Source organism: Electrophorus electricus, chromosome 5, assembly GCF_013358815.1.
Source record: "Electrophorus electricus isolate fEleEle1 chromosome 5, fEleEle1.pri, whole genome shotgun sequence".
NCBI lineage: Eukaryota > Metazoa > Chordata > Actinopteri > Gymnotiformes > Gymnotidae > Electrophorus > Electrophorus electricus.
Genome location: NC_049539.1, coordinates 25,529,795 through 25,545,742, shown reverse-complemented (window position 1 = coordinate 25,545,742; position 15,948 = coordinate 25,529,795). Strand labels below are relative to the sequence as shown.

The 15,948-nt window shown below is 43.4% G+C and overlaps 1 protein-coding gene across 2 annotated transcripts in view; it reads left to right on the top strand.

Moving 5' to 3' along the window:
• wscd2 (WSC domain containing 2) overlaps positions 1 to 15,948 on the top strand; it is a 54,762-nt gene that overhangs the window by 25,380 nt on the left and 13,434 nt on the right. For both annotated transcript variants that reach the window (XM_035525917.1, XM_035525918.1), the window contains exons 2-3: positions 4,856 to 5,771; positions 13,774 to 13,888. In XM_035525917.1, the coding sequence (XP_035381810.1) occupies positions 5,399 to 5,771; positions 13,774 to 13,888 (488 nt within the window). In that variant the 5' untranslated portion in view covers positions 4,856 to 5,398. The remainder of the gene's footprint in view (positions 1 to 4,855; positions 5,772 to 13,773; positions 13,889 to 15,948) is intronic.

The following is a 15,948-nucleotide window of genomic DNA, read 5'->3' as shown; positions in this document are numbered from 1 at the left end:
CATGCGTGAAAGCTCCCACCCACGCACGAGGGCCGGCTGGCTGTGAGTGGGGTTATTAACTGGCCTCGCCTGCCTCCTGAGGAAAACTGCTGGGTCTGGGTCAACCACGCCAACATGTGGAGCACATAAGCTGATTGAACAACCAAGGGAGGTGTCCGCTTCACAGAGGGGGTGTTCTGTGATTTGTTTTCAAGGATTTTCCATCTGACTTAGCAAAATATGTTTCATTTTATTATCATAAACGCATAAACGCTGATCTAGTGATTTGCTTGCTTTGAAAGTTGATCATATGTGAGTTATTATTTATTATTTAAGCAACAGTGATTCCATGGCTGTGGTGAATGCTAGATCAAAATCATCTCAAACCAACCCATACAGAATCACAGGCCTGTTCGTTTGTATTTTTGCATCTGTATCTATAGTGTTGGTGTTTCTGTATGGTCTGGAATGTGGAGTCATTCTTTCAGGCACATATTTTACTCAGAACAAATGGAAAACTTGTTCCAGAACAAAGGTGTTATCCAGTTCTCTAAACAGCCAGATCCAAAATTAATATATGAATAAGGGTCGGGCTTTGGAATGTCAGAATCCTAAATCTCACCGAACAGCTTGCACGTATCCAGTGCCGATGTGCAGGTCTGTCGGGAATGTACACAACAGGCTGAGTGGGATGGGCAGTACGGGTGGTCCCCGTTGGGCTTTATTTTTAGGAACAGCCATCCCACAGTGCATGGCCCCCTGCCCAGCAGCGAACAAGGGTGCATTTATGGGACGGCCCAAAGGTAGCAGCCCCACGAATGGCTGAAAATCCACAGTTTGGTGGGAGGGCGGAGCGATGGAAGTGGAGGTGGCTGGCCTGGCTGGTCTCGGAGAAGGCCAGGCTGTGATTTGTTTGTGTTCCTAATTAGCCTTTTGCTATCCCTCATTCTGGCATGTCTCTTTGGCTGCTGTGCTTCTTCACGCCACCCGCTTGCTCGGCAGACGCTCAGATCATAGCCGGTACTCAACAAATAAACAGGTTCTCGGAGTTCCTCTCTCTCTCTGACCCTCCTACTCTTACTGCCCTGCCACTTTTTTTTCCTTTTCTCCCAATCTCCTCTACTTATCTGCACCGTATATCATATATCCGGATCGTTCTCGTAATACTACCAGCAATTACTGATACCGCTATTGCACAGGACAGCAACATGCAGCCCACAGAGCAAAGGCTGAGGGCAGCAACCACACTCAAACCTGGGTCCTGCAGACTATAAACATGTGCCAATGGGGTCACACTGTGCTTTGGCTCATCCGTTTGCAGCAGGGGACATTCCTTAACCACAGGCGCACTGCCAGTGGCCTCCCAGTATCATGCCACTACTGATACCATTTGCAGCAAAGACAGAGGGCAGCATCTATTACCAATCTCAAACCCAGATCCTGTAGGCGGTAAGCATGTGTCCCAACCACCAGGCCAAAGAGCCAGCTCTTGGGCACTGGTGCCAGAGCACCCATATTGACGGTCTCTGTCACACGTACACATAGATGAAATCCAAAATATACAGTATATAGAGTAACAAATGTAGATGAGCCTCAATTTCAGTGCTAAAGTGATACTTCAGCTGTAGTATGTAGCAGCATGTATTGCAGTGACACTTTGAACCCCTGTGTTCAGCGCACTAGCTAAGCCAGGAGCTAGCGGCGTTTATTAGAAACACCTGCCCTTGAGGTCTGTGCTTGGATGCCTTGGCATGGAAACCTGCGACTACTGTAGCACCTGCAATGTGGTAATAAGACTAATTAATGCACATGCATCACGAGGGATGCAAACAGAGACATATTGGACCGCTTAAGTCTGCTAAGCACAGATCAGGCTGTTCTGCACCAACAGCGCACGAGTGTTTTCTCTGTGGTGTATTTCTCCTGGCTCAGAGTCTAAATGGGATGCCGTGATTGGGTATATACGCTTGTGCCATTTCCCGCCAGTTCTGGAAGGGGAAATGCTAAAAAGAGCCGTGCAACTGCAACAATGGTCATTTGTCGTATGGAGCCTTATGCAAATCGCTACCCTTCCTCCTGTATTGTTATCCTGCTTTAATTTCAGATAGGTTCTATGAAAATCTCACTCTCAGAAACTGCTATAAATTAGACAATTGGTACAGGACTAGTTGTGATAATACGGATACATGTTATATAGGTGCCATATATGTAATATGTAGATATTGCAGATTTTAGTGAGTGCTCTTCTCATGCAAGTTGTTGGTGTAATACATATTACATGTGTAACTCCCTATATATGTAATACAAATTTCCCTAAACCTAACCCTAACCATGATAAACATATTTATCCTTTCAGTTGTTTTTCAGTTTGGTTTTTTATATAAATACAGCACTTTTGTAACCATGTTGAAGGAGGCTTGGTAGCAGGATGCAAACACGAATGGGCTTCATTATGGTCCGTAGTAAAAGTGCCATGGCACAAAACAACAAAGGGAGGAGCAGACAGAAACTGAAAACTAAAGACACAGGGAAACTACTAAAAAAAGAAGCTGACCAGATTGAAAAACACAGCACAAAGAACAGAACAAGAAGTACATGCAATGCCTGTCAAAGAACAGGGAAAGGTCCAGGGCTGTCTTCTGTATACAGTAGGAAATGAACAAAGTACACTGGGGGACACTTAGCAAGAAGGGACAAGACGTAGGTGTGGTGCCGAACTAGGGGCCAGAGCAGGGGAGGAGCGAAGAACCAAAACAAAAAGCACGTGACAAAAGAAACACTTGGGAATGAATACAGGGTATCACTCTTTTGTCCTGAAAATGTACAAGAACACTGAGACACACACAAAAATACACACACACACAGACACACACTCATAAGTACACTTATGAACACATTCACATAAGCTCAGATGTTTAGACACACATACAAACACACAGATGTTAGTTGTGGGGGTGGAGTCTGATTAATTCGTTTGAAAACACTCTCTGCGAGGGAAGAAACTATCCCAGTCCCTCCATCCCTGCTGAAACATACTTCGAACACCACAAGACCGCAAAAGAAAGTGAAAGTTTACTCCCTTCACCAGATTATTTGGAAGAACCTGAAACACCTGTATCTTGTATGATGTGACGTGATTTTAGGCCAGCGTATTTAACAGAAGAAGAAAACTGGCTGACCCTTGGCTGAAGGTCTTCATTTAAATCGTACAGAATTGGTGGAAATCGTTAGTACAGTCCAGGGTCAGTGAGACGACACAGCGAATATGTGAATACATAGCATAAAAAGAGATGAAAAACACACACAATAACAGAACAGGAAAACAGGCTACAAAAAGGAACACACACTACAGAAACATGGGCGGAGCAAACACGACAATAAGGACTTAGTACATGCAACTATTAATAGCAAAAGCAACATGTGCTGACTCACAAACGACCCACAAACTAACAGGGCAAAGCACAGGGTTTAAATACGTGATATAACGAGAGCGAAACAAGACACAGGTGCTACAAATGAAAGGCAGGGAAAGTTACGCGAGGGGCGGAACAACAAGGAACCAAAGCAAAATAAAGACATGAGACAGGGTAACCATGACAACAGAGATGCTAGTGAGGGGAGCCAACCGGGACATAAATGAACATAATTTATTTAAAAGATGGCTATGGAGTCCATCAGATGAAAAAGTAAAACATTTATATAGTGATGTCTTACTGGTCTCAAAACAATACAGACATGTTTGGAGTATTTTGAACCACTTTGTAGTTTCACAAAAAGCTTTAGTAAAAATCCTACGGACTAATCCAGTGGGGTTTTTAATTATTGTGCCTGATCTCTTTCACAGCTCAGTGAGAGGCCAGATGTAAAGGAGAGCTAACTGTTGCTTTTGTGCTGGCCCAGAATGTATACAGTTAATGAGCTTTTTTAATTAAGAAATGTGAACTGTGTGATTAACTGAAATTAAGTGTAAGAACCTTGGGGTAAGATTGCTTTATCTCTCTCTCTCTCTCTCTTTCTATATCTCTCTCTCTCTCTCTCTCTCTCTCTCTCTCATTCTCTCTCTCTTTCTCTCTATCTGTCTCTCATAACTTTGCACTTTTGAAAATGGATGTGTAGAAATAGATGGTTGAGCTACCGCCGTAGCTAAATAGAACATTTTCCATGCGGAAATAATACGTCTCAGATCTGTGCTAATTCTCCCATCCATGAGATTAAATGTTCTGTCAAAAACATCCCAAACCCAAAAGAACTCATTATAATTCTTCCCTTATATGGTGTTGATGGCAGAACTGAGGTAACTGTCAAAAGCACAAAAAGATAACCAGGCGCCATCTGAAAGTGAGCAGACTCTGCAGCCATCCTGAGCCCTGTCTTATGTAACAGTGTAGTGCAGAGCTCATGTTTCCAATGCACTTTGTCCTTCAGATCCAGTGTTCAGCTAAGACTCTCACTCCTGCTTTTACATGATTGAATGAAGGATCTCTGCTGATAGGACTGAACTGGTGAATGATCCAGCAGTTCAGCAGTGCTTCACCAGATCACCTGTTTTACAACATCAGGTCACTTACTCTTCATGGGCAAGAGGTCTAACTGCAATGCTGACATCGGTTTTTAATGAACCGTATTTATGTGATAACGTCCGTGAGTCTGGACGTCTTCTGTAAGTCCTTTATATATAACTTTGCTTTCTGGGTCTTTTGTGCATAGGAAAAGATAAGATATGAAAAAGAAAAAGATTTTGAAACATTTATGTGAAAGGGAATCTAAATTGACTGTCTTTGACAGAGTGACTGAGGCCTGTGTGGACAAACGCACCTGCTCCGGAGAACTGAGCTGTGCTTTTCTCCCTCTCCATCTCCCTTTCTGTGCTTTTCAGGCTGTCAGCGGGCGATGACTCAGGAGTGAATCAGTGGCCATTTGATTGACGGGCGGATCGCTGGGGAAACGAGGCCACCAGGGAGCCTGATAGCAGGAGGGAAAGCGTCGCCACAGCGATATCGCCTTTCACTCCGTGAAAGGGGTCTTGTCTGTCACAACATGGCCCCCACGCTGGCATCCACCGCCAACTCGTTTTGGACATAGACTCTCTGGACACACACACACACACACACACACACACACACAACACACACAAAACACATATGCACAGTGATGGAAGAGAGATACTGTATTTTAAACAGCCACAGTGCCGAAAGCGCTATTTTAATACCCCCACACAGCTGCGTGAATCTGTGGAGTTGAAGAGAAAGTTTCAAATTTTGTGTTGATTTTAAATTTTGGGATAACTGATCCCTTAAAGAGTCCTCTTGACAACGACTTGTGGGGCTGTTGTTTCGTTTTTTTTGTGTTTTTTTTCTGGAACGTTCCCCCCCCCCCTTTTCATGTCCGTTTGCGGTTGCCGAGGCCCGGCGTCTCCGTCATGGCCCGCCCCCTGCTGAAGATCCAGCGCTACTTCCGCCGCAAGCCTGTCCGCTTCTTCTCCTTCATCCTCCTCTACCTCACCGCTGGCAGCCTTGTCTTCCTCCACTCGGGTTTCTCAGGCGACGGCGGTCCGGCAGGGGCTGGCCGGCCAGCCGTGCCGCCTGACGGAGGGGTCCCAATGTCTGATGGCCGCAGCCTGGGCCTCATCAGGAGGGTCTTCAAGGACACGCGGCGGGCCGCGCGCCGGTTCGGTCCGCCCTGGATGAAGGCGAGCAGGTCAGATGCCTCTGTCTGGACAGGAGGAGAGGAGCGCAGCAGCAGGGGCAGAGCAGCGAGAGGGAGGAGCGGCAAAGAGGTGGAGGAAGGGCGAGGTAAGAGCTGCTTCAGTACGGTCATCCACCCAAACACTCCCCCTTCATTATGGTCATCCACCCAAACACTTCCCCTTCATTATGGTCATCCACCCAAACACTTCCCCTTCATTATGGTCATCCACCCAAACACACTCTTCAGTACAGTCATCCACCCAAACACTTACCCTTCATTATGGTCATCCACCCAAACACTTCCCCTTCATTATGGTCATCCACCCAAACACACTCTTCAGTACAGTCATCCACCCAAACACTTACCCTTCATTATGGTCATCCACCCAAACACACTCTTCAGTACAGTCATCCACCCAAACACGTCCCCTTCGTTATGGTCACCCACCCAAACACTTCCCCTTCAGTACAGTCATCCACCCAAACACTTACCCTTCGTTATGGTCACCCACCCAAACACTTCTCCTTCATGAATGTAGGCTTAATGCTATGCTTTCACTTTTCACTGTGGCACTACGGAGTTGGATCACATACTCTTTTTTTTTTTTTTTTTTTTTTTATAAAATCACCCCTGTTAAGAAGAAAGAAGGAAGAAGGTTAAAAGAGGTGTTAAAACAGAGATAAACAGAGGAGAGCGAGAGCTCCAGATACGAGGCTGTTTCTGTAGTTCAAACATGAAGTATTGAATTGGACTCCTTTACAGAAATACACAATCAAGTCAAGAAAGGGGGAGGTGGCCAATGTATTAGTTATCCTGGCATTTTTACAGATTTTTAGTGTGATGTATAGAGTCTGGAACTGTAGTTTATTTCTTTTATATTTTCAAATAATGCCAGTATTAACAGCTTTGTGTCAGCCGCTTTCATAAACGAACGAACAAACGAACGAACGAAAGAATGAATAAACGGGTAAATATCTACACAGTTAAATGCAGTTCTATTTTCTAAATATTCAATTTAATTGTTCAATAACAATTCGGTAATACAATGGTTTTATATCATTTTCTCTAGCGCTTCTTTTTTAATACCAATGAACTACTGGCTGTGCAAAAAGAAAACCCCCCCAAAAAACAAAACAAAAAAACAATTCTCCTCTCTCTACAGCCGGGTTTAGTTGGGTTGTGTGAGGTCCTCTATCTAGCAGTTAAAATAGTTAGCAGTATCGTTAGCTTGTAACGCTAGAATGTAAAGCTAGAATGTGGTCGAGGCATGTGATCAAGCCCACTGTTTGTTTTCAGTTATGAGTAATTATGCATTAAATATATAATATGTTTCTTGCAGATGAAAGAAATCCGAGTCTTAAAATAAAACTGAAATCAGAGCTGCATGAAAGGAAATGTAAATGGCTGCCTGTTATATTCATTTGCCCACAAAGACACATGACTCTTTCCTACTGCTTTTATGCATGAGTAGCCCAATGCAGATACAGCACAGTAATTATTGGTCTCATCTCCCCTTCTCACTGCAGTGCGAACACGTCTCGACAGAAAGACCATTGTGTCAGTGTACCCACACTCTCCGATTGTCTTTAATTGGTGGGAGTGAGCTTAGCGCTAATAACGTCTCCAGCCAGCGAGCAGAGATCGTGGGCATAGATGAGGTAAAGCGAGGGAGCCATGGCTGAGATGTTAGGCCCTTTAAAAAAAATAAAATAAAATAAAAATAAAATAAAATAAAAATAAATAAATAAATATATATATATATATATATATATATATATATATATATATATATATATATATATATATATATATATATATATATATTTACCTCATCTATATATATATATCTCTGCAGCAAATCCAAAGCGCTCTGCTCAGTTGGTGGTGGTAGGATCTTGTGCAGTTAATAATATTTTATTTTTCCATGTTACTCATATAAGGTTGCAAAAGCTTGTGAAGCAGTGTTTTGAATAATATTGCGCTTTTGTAAGCACACAGCATTTTGACTCCGAAGTCAGTAACGGGGGAGCTGACATCGCCTTGTTTTTAAGCAGGCATGCAGGTCGGAGTCGGCGGAGAGCCAGAGAGAGCCAGCAAGTCGTTGAGAAAACTTTTCCAGTGCTGTCGTGTCCCTTTGTAGGGAATCTTGTAAAGTAACGTGCCAAACATCCAACCACTGACATTAGAAAAATAAGATCTCATGTGGTGGGATATCGCATGTCTGATCTTAAAGACCTTTTGGCTAATAAGGCTGGTCAGAAACTGCATCGTTACTGTGCATTATCCCCACTGATTCAGTTCCGTGTTTTCATTTCATTCATCAGGCTGCTCATAGCCTTGGGCTAATTAATCTAATTACTGCTAAAATTATATTTACTACTTATTATATAATTATGGTGCCTGTGCTTGCAATTCACAGTGTAACTTTATTTCTCAGTGGCATAGGCTACAGATATGCCACTAGTTTTGGAAGCTTATTTAGGTGTTCCTCACCAAATCACTTTGTAGTTTCATTATATACTTTCATTTTTAAATGAATCGAGATCGGCTCCTGAACGACCTATAGGGAAAGGCCACTGATCCCTGTTTGCGTTTCTGCTCACTGGGCTCCACCTTGGCGATGGCTAAGCGCGCGGAGCAGACGCTTCGGCGGCGTAACGATCGCGGTCCATGCGTAAACGCGCGCGCAGCTCGCGCTCGCCGGCCACATGCAACATGCCGTCTCGTGATTAACCTCAGAGGAGACGGAAGCCGCAGCGGCGGCAAGAGCGCTCCCCACCGCGGTGAAATGTCAGTACTTAGAGGGGAGACTCTCTAGTCCTCGTTAGTCTGTCAGGACGTCTGCCAAGCTCTGAGATCTGGCGCAGGGTTGGAACACGGTGCAGGGCTGGGATCAGACTTCTCAGCTGCTCTGCAGACTCGTCACAGAGCGGTGAAGTTAACGCAGAAATAGGCCCCCTTGGCTCCGAGATGCGGCCCAGTCCTGATTCGGAACTGTCTGTCTGTGTCACCTGAAACTAGGCGGCACTTGTCATCGTCGGACTACTGTCTTGTGATTGCATATGCATACAGCAATAGTGGTATGACATGCAGTAAAGCACTCTTTAGTTTCCGTATGTCCATCAGAACACTTTTGAAGTCAAATATGCAGATGTGCATGTCATATATGCACAAGCATATTGTACTCGTTCACATCACACACACACACACACAGTCGCTCTCTCTCTCTCTCTCTCTCTCTCTCTCTCTCCTCTCTCTCTCTCTCTTTCTCTCTCACACACACACACACAATCTCTCTCTCTCTCTCTCTCTCTCTCTCTCTCTCTCACACACACACACACACACACACACACACACACACACACACACAGGGAGCTGTGCAATGTGGGAGGATGTGCAAAGATATGCAGGCCGACCTGCTCCAAACTGCCTCCAGTCTGCCACCTGCTGGTGGAAAAGCACAGCTGCACTCATTAACGGCGCTGTTCTACGAGGAGGCTGCGTTTCTTGTTTCCTGCTCATTTCAGTTATATGTGATGTTATATGGCAGTGATGGAACTGGTCCTGGATCAGCCTTCCAAAAAGCTAATACTCATATGAACCCCAGACGTGTGTTCCCAACGACTGACTGGAGAAAATCCAACCAGGTCAATAATTCCAAATGCAGTGGAATGTAGGGATAAACCATATGGAGTGAATATCTAATTGTTGTATGATTTGTGATCAATATTACAACAGCAATCTAAATAGCCATTTAATTTAAGCTCTAGATGCATGCTCATGATCCATATACCAGACATGATTGCACACACTGGTGGCGCCCAGTAGTCTTTTTTTCCAGACCTCATGTAGTGAATGGTTTAAAACCTCAATGACTTCCACTGAAATTCAATACTGATTTATACACGGCTTTATTTCTGGGTATATTTCCAAAGCTAGACTAGTAACTCACTGGAGCCCCTCTACACCCTAACTCAAACTGCTCAAGCACCCCACACTGTCTCTGAGTTCCCAGCTAAACATCTGTCACTTCACTACTGTAAGAGCACAGCTAACCCTCTGTTAGTTTACTTCAGGAGCACAACTAAACCTCTGTTACTTTACTAAAAGCACAGCTAAACCTCTATTACTTTACTACAACCGCACACCTTAACCTCTGTTATGTTACTGTAAGAGCACATCTAAGCATCTGTCACTTTACTGTAAGAACACAGCTTAACCTCTTTCACTGTAAGAATACAGCCAAGCCTCTGTTACTTTAATTGGGATCTGAAACTGTGTACATTAGTCTTCTAGTGTAGTTATTTACAAGTTATGACTGGCTGCAGTGGGTGGCACTGAGCTAGTGTTTGAGGATTAGGTTCTAAAGATAGTTGGAATTGAACCCATGACCTCTTGGGCCATGTCCAAGACCTCTGGCTTCCAGGATATCACAATATCCCTTGCTTGGCGATCAGGAATTGAACCCGTGACCTCTTGGGCTTCCGCCAAGCCCGCTGGCCACCAGTATACTTCCGTATACCTCTCCTCATGCCCTGAAATCAAGCCTATGACCTTCTGGGCTTCAGCCAAGTCCTCTGGCCACCGAGACACCACCAACGCCGCAGCACACCCACACCCACTCCTGTTTTTCATCCGTGTTAGGCACTTAGCTTCACAGTGCTGAGGGAGCTGGAGCTTTGCTAGTATATAAAGCAGATTACTGAACCCAGCAATGCGATTACCCTGCAGCTGCAGCTCTCAGGCTGCTGTCCGCTTTCAGACAATTGCAATTATCATAATGCTGTGGGTTAGTGTCTGTATAATAGAATCCAGCTTTGCTCTTAGCCAGCTATTATAAAAGTTATTAAAGACTAATGGAGAGACCTGATATGGCATACCGCTGATGGATGCCATGTACTAGGAGGTGGGGGAGTGTGTGTTTCACAGATAGGTGGGGATTGGGGAAGGAGACCATGATATACTAAAAGAGGCAGATAATAGCTTTGAGAGCACTGAGCTGCACTTTTGCAAGGATCTTTTGGGTTTGTTTGGACCTAAAGTCTAAAGTGTCCTTCATGAGTGCAGCTGCCTAAGTTTGGACCAAAAGCATAAAGTCACCTTCATGAGCATATACAGCTGTCTAAATTTAAACTGATAACCTTGTTGTGGTGGTGATGGTTGCCAGAGGGGTGATATAGATGATATAGACACTGCTTCTCATTCTCCTCTGCTGTAAGGTTTTATAGTTTCCAATATTGAGATGTAACCACACTTATGCAATATTATACAGTTTATGGCTGTATAATATAATATTATATATATAATAACCACCAGCTTCAAGCCTCAACAACCATAATTTATACAACTTAATTCTTTCATTTGGCTTATTGCCAAAACAGAAGTTCTTACTGCTAGTCCAACTTGAGCCAAAGTCTTACAGTGTCGTTTCATGGTATGAAGCACCAATGAGATCTTGCTTAAAATCAGTACCAAAGCGTTACATCGCAGCAAAATCAGCTTAGCAAATCCAGCCACGTCTTTACAGAGGATAATATTAGGAGAACCGAGCTAGGGGTAATTACATGAAAACACTGCAGTGATTTAATAAGGGATCAGTCAGCCAAACGTGGTATTATGGAAATGTAAGTCAGCAGGGTAAATGTCGGCGTTAACATGGTCATTACTGCCACCTGCTGATGAGCACTAGGGATGCTCCCAATGTAGATCTGCAGGTTCTAACTGCTAATTACTCAAACCTGGCCTTTGCTTCAAATGTTAACTGTAAGTTTGTTGAACAATATTTGTACCTCTGGGTTGGTTATTGTCTCTGTGTTGATTGTGGGGTGGAGGAGGAATTTCCTCATCCCACTTCCCTGCCCTTTTTAATGAACATCCTGTCATACCCCTCGACAAGATGTTGAAATCCCTATGTCCCTATATGATGTCAAAACATGACAGTGATGTCACAGCGCTGGACCCCTTTGCCATTCCTGTCAGTCCAGCCTGAGCCAAGTTTTATTATGCTTGTAAATTTTAATGTTTGGCAGTAGGACCAACAAATAAAGGATCAGAGACAGTCACCTCTTTTTCCTTATACTGTCAGGTCAAGCTGCAATTGCTCAAGTAGACCACTAGAGGGGCATATAACCCAGAAATTAAAAACTCAAGTGGAGTAACTATTCCTGCGCAAGAATAGAGACAGTGGTAACATGCAAATTTTAGAACTTCAGAGGTGTGGGCCAGTAGAAAGCTAGAAAGTGGGGCTAATGGTTGTCTGTCTTGTTTGTTTTTTCAGGAATAAGTGACCATAGCCCTTCTTGCTTTCTATTGGCCCATATCTCTGTGGTATGGGAATTCGTAGAGTTAAAAGTTAACCTGGATGAACTTGGTGCAAAGCAGAATTAACCATCAACTGAATTGCGTTTTTGTGGTCCGGCGATGTGCCCCATTCAAATGAAATGGCCTTGGCGCTAGGCAGATTTATCTCATGTTTGGTGTGAACACAATTTTGAGAAGGACATTTATCCATCAAAGAAATGGCTGACCGACTGTATTTTGGAAAAATGAATAATGGCAGAAGTGATATCTGGAAACAGTTAGCACTAATTAAAGTGGACAGACAAAGTCAAAGGCTGTGGTGACTATGGTTGGTTCTGTATTCTGTTATCAGCTGAATGCATTTTGGGTGTGGGCTGCATTTTGCATGTACCTTTGATACATGGGTGCAGCTTTGATGTCAAAAACCACATATTCATCTATTTTGCTGAAATATTGAGAAAAATATAATACATTACTTTCTCAAGGCCAAGTCTAGGAAAATGAGAATAAAGACAAATATTTTCATTTTTGTAATACCGAGAATTATATTTGTATCCTTCTGTATCATGTTAGGCTAACCATACATTACAGACATGTCCTCCTTTTAATGCCTAAAAATGTGTCCAGCTGGGATTTCTAAAATTCCTGAAATGTCTGGCTTCCCTTGGCTTCCCTTCCATGTTGACATTTGCTTTCTACAGTCTCCATACACCGTGAGTCTGTTATTACTGCATTGGTTTAACAATGTCTAATAAGTCCCACCTTTTCACATGACACAATTGGTCAACACATGGCCTACGTGCAACCGTTGGTCAGACTGCTTCTCAGCATGCCTGCGTCACAGAAGCCCTTGGCCAGAGAGGGCACATGTTTACCTTCTATATGATATTTTGTGTGACGTCTTATCGAGGCATAAAAAGTATCCAGTCACAGAGCTAATAGTGATGCTCTGAGGGTTGGGCGTGGCTTTTTTCCCGATGTCCCATTATTGTCTATGTACAGAATGCACATGCAAAATAATTTTATGCAAATCAGCGTCCTTTCACAGATGCTTCCACAACACGCGCTCCCATTATATGATTTTTTAGGTTTGGCCATTTTAATAATACAAGAAATAAAAGCAAATCTGACAGAATGATGTGAAGTGGCCACAGTTTTGTGGAAATCTTTATTAGATTAGATCCCAACATGTGGGTTCCACATCAGCCTTGTTAAAACCGCATTTTTGAATTTGCAACAAATTGATCATCAGGAAAGTGTATCTAAGCACATCATAACTACCAAAAGGTGTCTAGTGAAGTATGTGATTTTTATGACAACTGATTTTAATTTACTCTTTGTTTACTTAATACATTTTTAAAAATGTACTTTATCTGTGAGGTATTGGATGTGTTGGCGGTGTTGGATGGACGGGGATGGTGTTGGCAATGTTGGATGGACGGGAATGGTGTTAGGGATGTGGGATGGGTGGAGATAGTGTTGGGGATGTGGGATGGGTGGAGATGGTTTTGGGGATGTGGGATGGGTGGAGATGGTGTTGGGGATGTGGGATGGGTGGAGATGGTTTTGGGGATGTGGGATGGGTGGAGATGGTGTTGGGGGTGTGGGATGGGTGGAGATGGTTTTGGCGATGTGGCCTGGGTGGGGTGTCAGGGCGTGGCTGAGAGCTTCTATTGAGATGGGACTGATATAAACTGCTGTAAGTTATAAAAGCCTTGCTTAACCTTCTGTTTTCCAACTGTTCTCTCTATCTCTTTTCTCTTTCTCTCTCTCTCTCTCTCTCTCTCTCTCTCTCTCTCTCTCTAGCAAAGTACATCGGTTGCTACATCGACAACACACAGAAAAGGGCACTACGAGGAGTATCCTTCTTCGACTACAAAAAAATGACGGTCTTCCGTTGCCAAGACAACTGTGCCGAGAGGTTTGACTTCAACTTGTGCAACAATTGCACACACAAACATATACATGCACATACATACACACACACACACACACACACACCCAAATCAGCTAAGCAGGTTTCCCTGAATACCTCTGTGACCATATTTTGACCTGCCATGGGCTCTGTAACCAGCATGTAAACATTACAACATTCTCCGCTGTATTAAGCCATCAGGAAAACTCCATGGAGTGAAGATGTTGTAAAGGAAGATAGTTCCAAAGATTACTTTAATTCCCACATGATCGGTGTTATACATTGTGATGTGATGTTTCCTACTCTATCTGTCCTCTTTCACTCCTTCTGCCTGTCTCACTTCCTTCTTTACCCTTCCTTCCCTTTAGGCATGTGTCACATAACGTGTGTCATTAGCTTTGAAGATGCTGACATCAGCACAAGTAAATGAGTTATTGAGGTCATATGCAAAACAACAGGTGACAGCGACACAGCATTAGGCAAGATTCTTGTGGGAACAAGAGAAACATCAGTAGAATCCTGCAGGACATTGCAGGACAAGTGTGAATATGGATGTCCTGAATATTTTGAAAGTGTCTAGAAATCCGCAAGTAACGCTTGAATGAAAAAGGGCAAGAGCAGTGGTTTAGTGTTAGAAATTATTCGACTATGCTTAGGGCGAACTTAAACTCACAGCATACAGGCTACGCATAATGTTCCACTCTGGACGGGACGGTCATAGGAAACAACTGAAAAGGAAACCACTGCTTCCCAAAGGCAAAGGTGTCTGGTAACAAGTACCCAGAGTTCTGAGTGGCTGCCACCTCTTCTAGAGCTTTTTTTCCCCATAAAATTGCACACGGCAGCATCACAATAATGAGAAACGGTCCACCTGTTCTCTAGATAGTTTGCACAACAAAACTAATTGTGTGCAGTAAATTATTATGTTAGCTTAGCACTCTGCCTCAACAGATCCCGCAACAGTATGCCAAAAACCCTTATGAAGTCAATGACCATATTATCTTATTTTGAGTGTAATGTAGTCTGCCAATCAGAAAACTCCTTCTCAGAATTCTGGACAGTGCAGTACATGAATCTGTAGTTCTTTGCTATGTTTGAATACCAAGAGAGGGTAAAACAATTCAAGTCATTTTCTGACAGTCATGGATATAACTTTGTGTGTGTGTGTGTGTTACAGTATCTGTGTGTGTGTGTGTGTATGTGTGAGTGTGTGTGTGTGTGTGTGTGTGTGTGTGTGTGTGTGTTACAGTATCTGTGTGTGTGTGTGTGTGCTACAGTATCTGTGTGTGTATGTGTGTGTGTGTGTGTGTGTGTGTATGTGAGTGTGTGTGTGTGTGTGTTTGTGTGTGTGTGTGTATTTGTTTAGCTTTTATCATACTTGTTATTTCTTTTGCTGTTAACGGGATCAGTTTTTCTAGGGCAGTTTGGCTCTATTTTCAAAAGCTCAAGGAAGATGTTACCAGTGTGGTTACGTAATGACACCCTAATAGCACCTCGCTTGGCCAACTGTGTTGGTATCACCACTGCCAACACTTTGTGACATGTCAAACCACTGCTTGCTTTCTCTGAATAGATGACTCAGAGTGTTAATTTATAGCAATAACAACACTATCTGTGACACTCCATAGCAGCGAGTGTTTAGCTTCTAATAACATCCGGGAGTTACTTGATTCTGTCGAACATGGGGCTTAATGCACGAGAAGGCTTCTTCTAGTTGCTGTTATACTGCTCAAATTGTTTAGGGTGTAATTTAAATGCCGCATAGTTGGAATTCATAAAGTTGGCTTAATTTGAGCATTTCATTGAAGGACACAAGACACCTAGGTAGTGGAATGAACTTCCCCTGGCTGTCCACACAGCTGAGACACAGCTGAGACACAGCTGAGACACCTGCTGCCTTCAAATGTAGACTGACGTTTCCCCTCTTCACTGAGTCACTGAGGTTTACCTATTCACTTTAGCCTGATAATATTCTTGACATTACCTATATCTGGTCACATGAGGAAATGGTTCACACCACCGCTGTAAGTCGCTCTGGACAAAGTGTTTGCCGAATGCTGGAAATA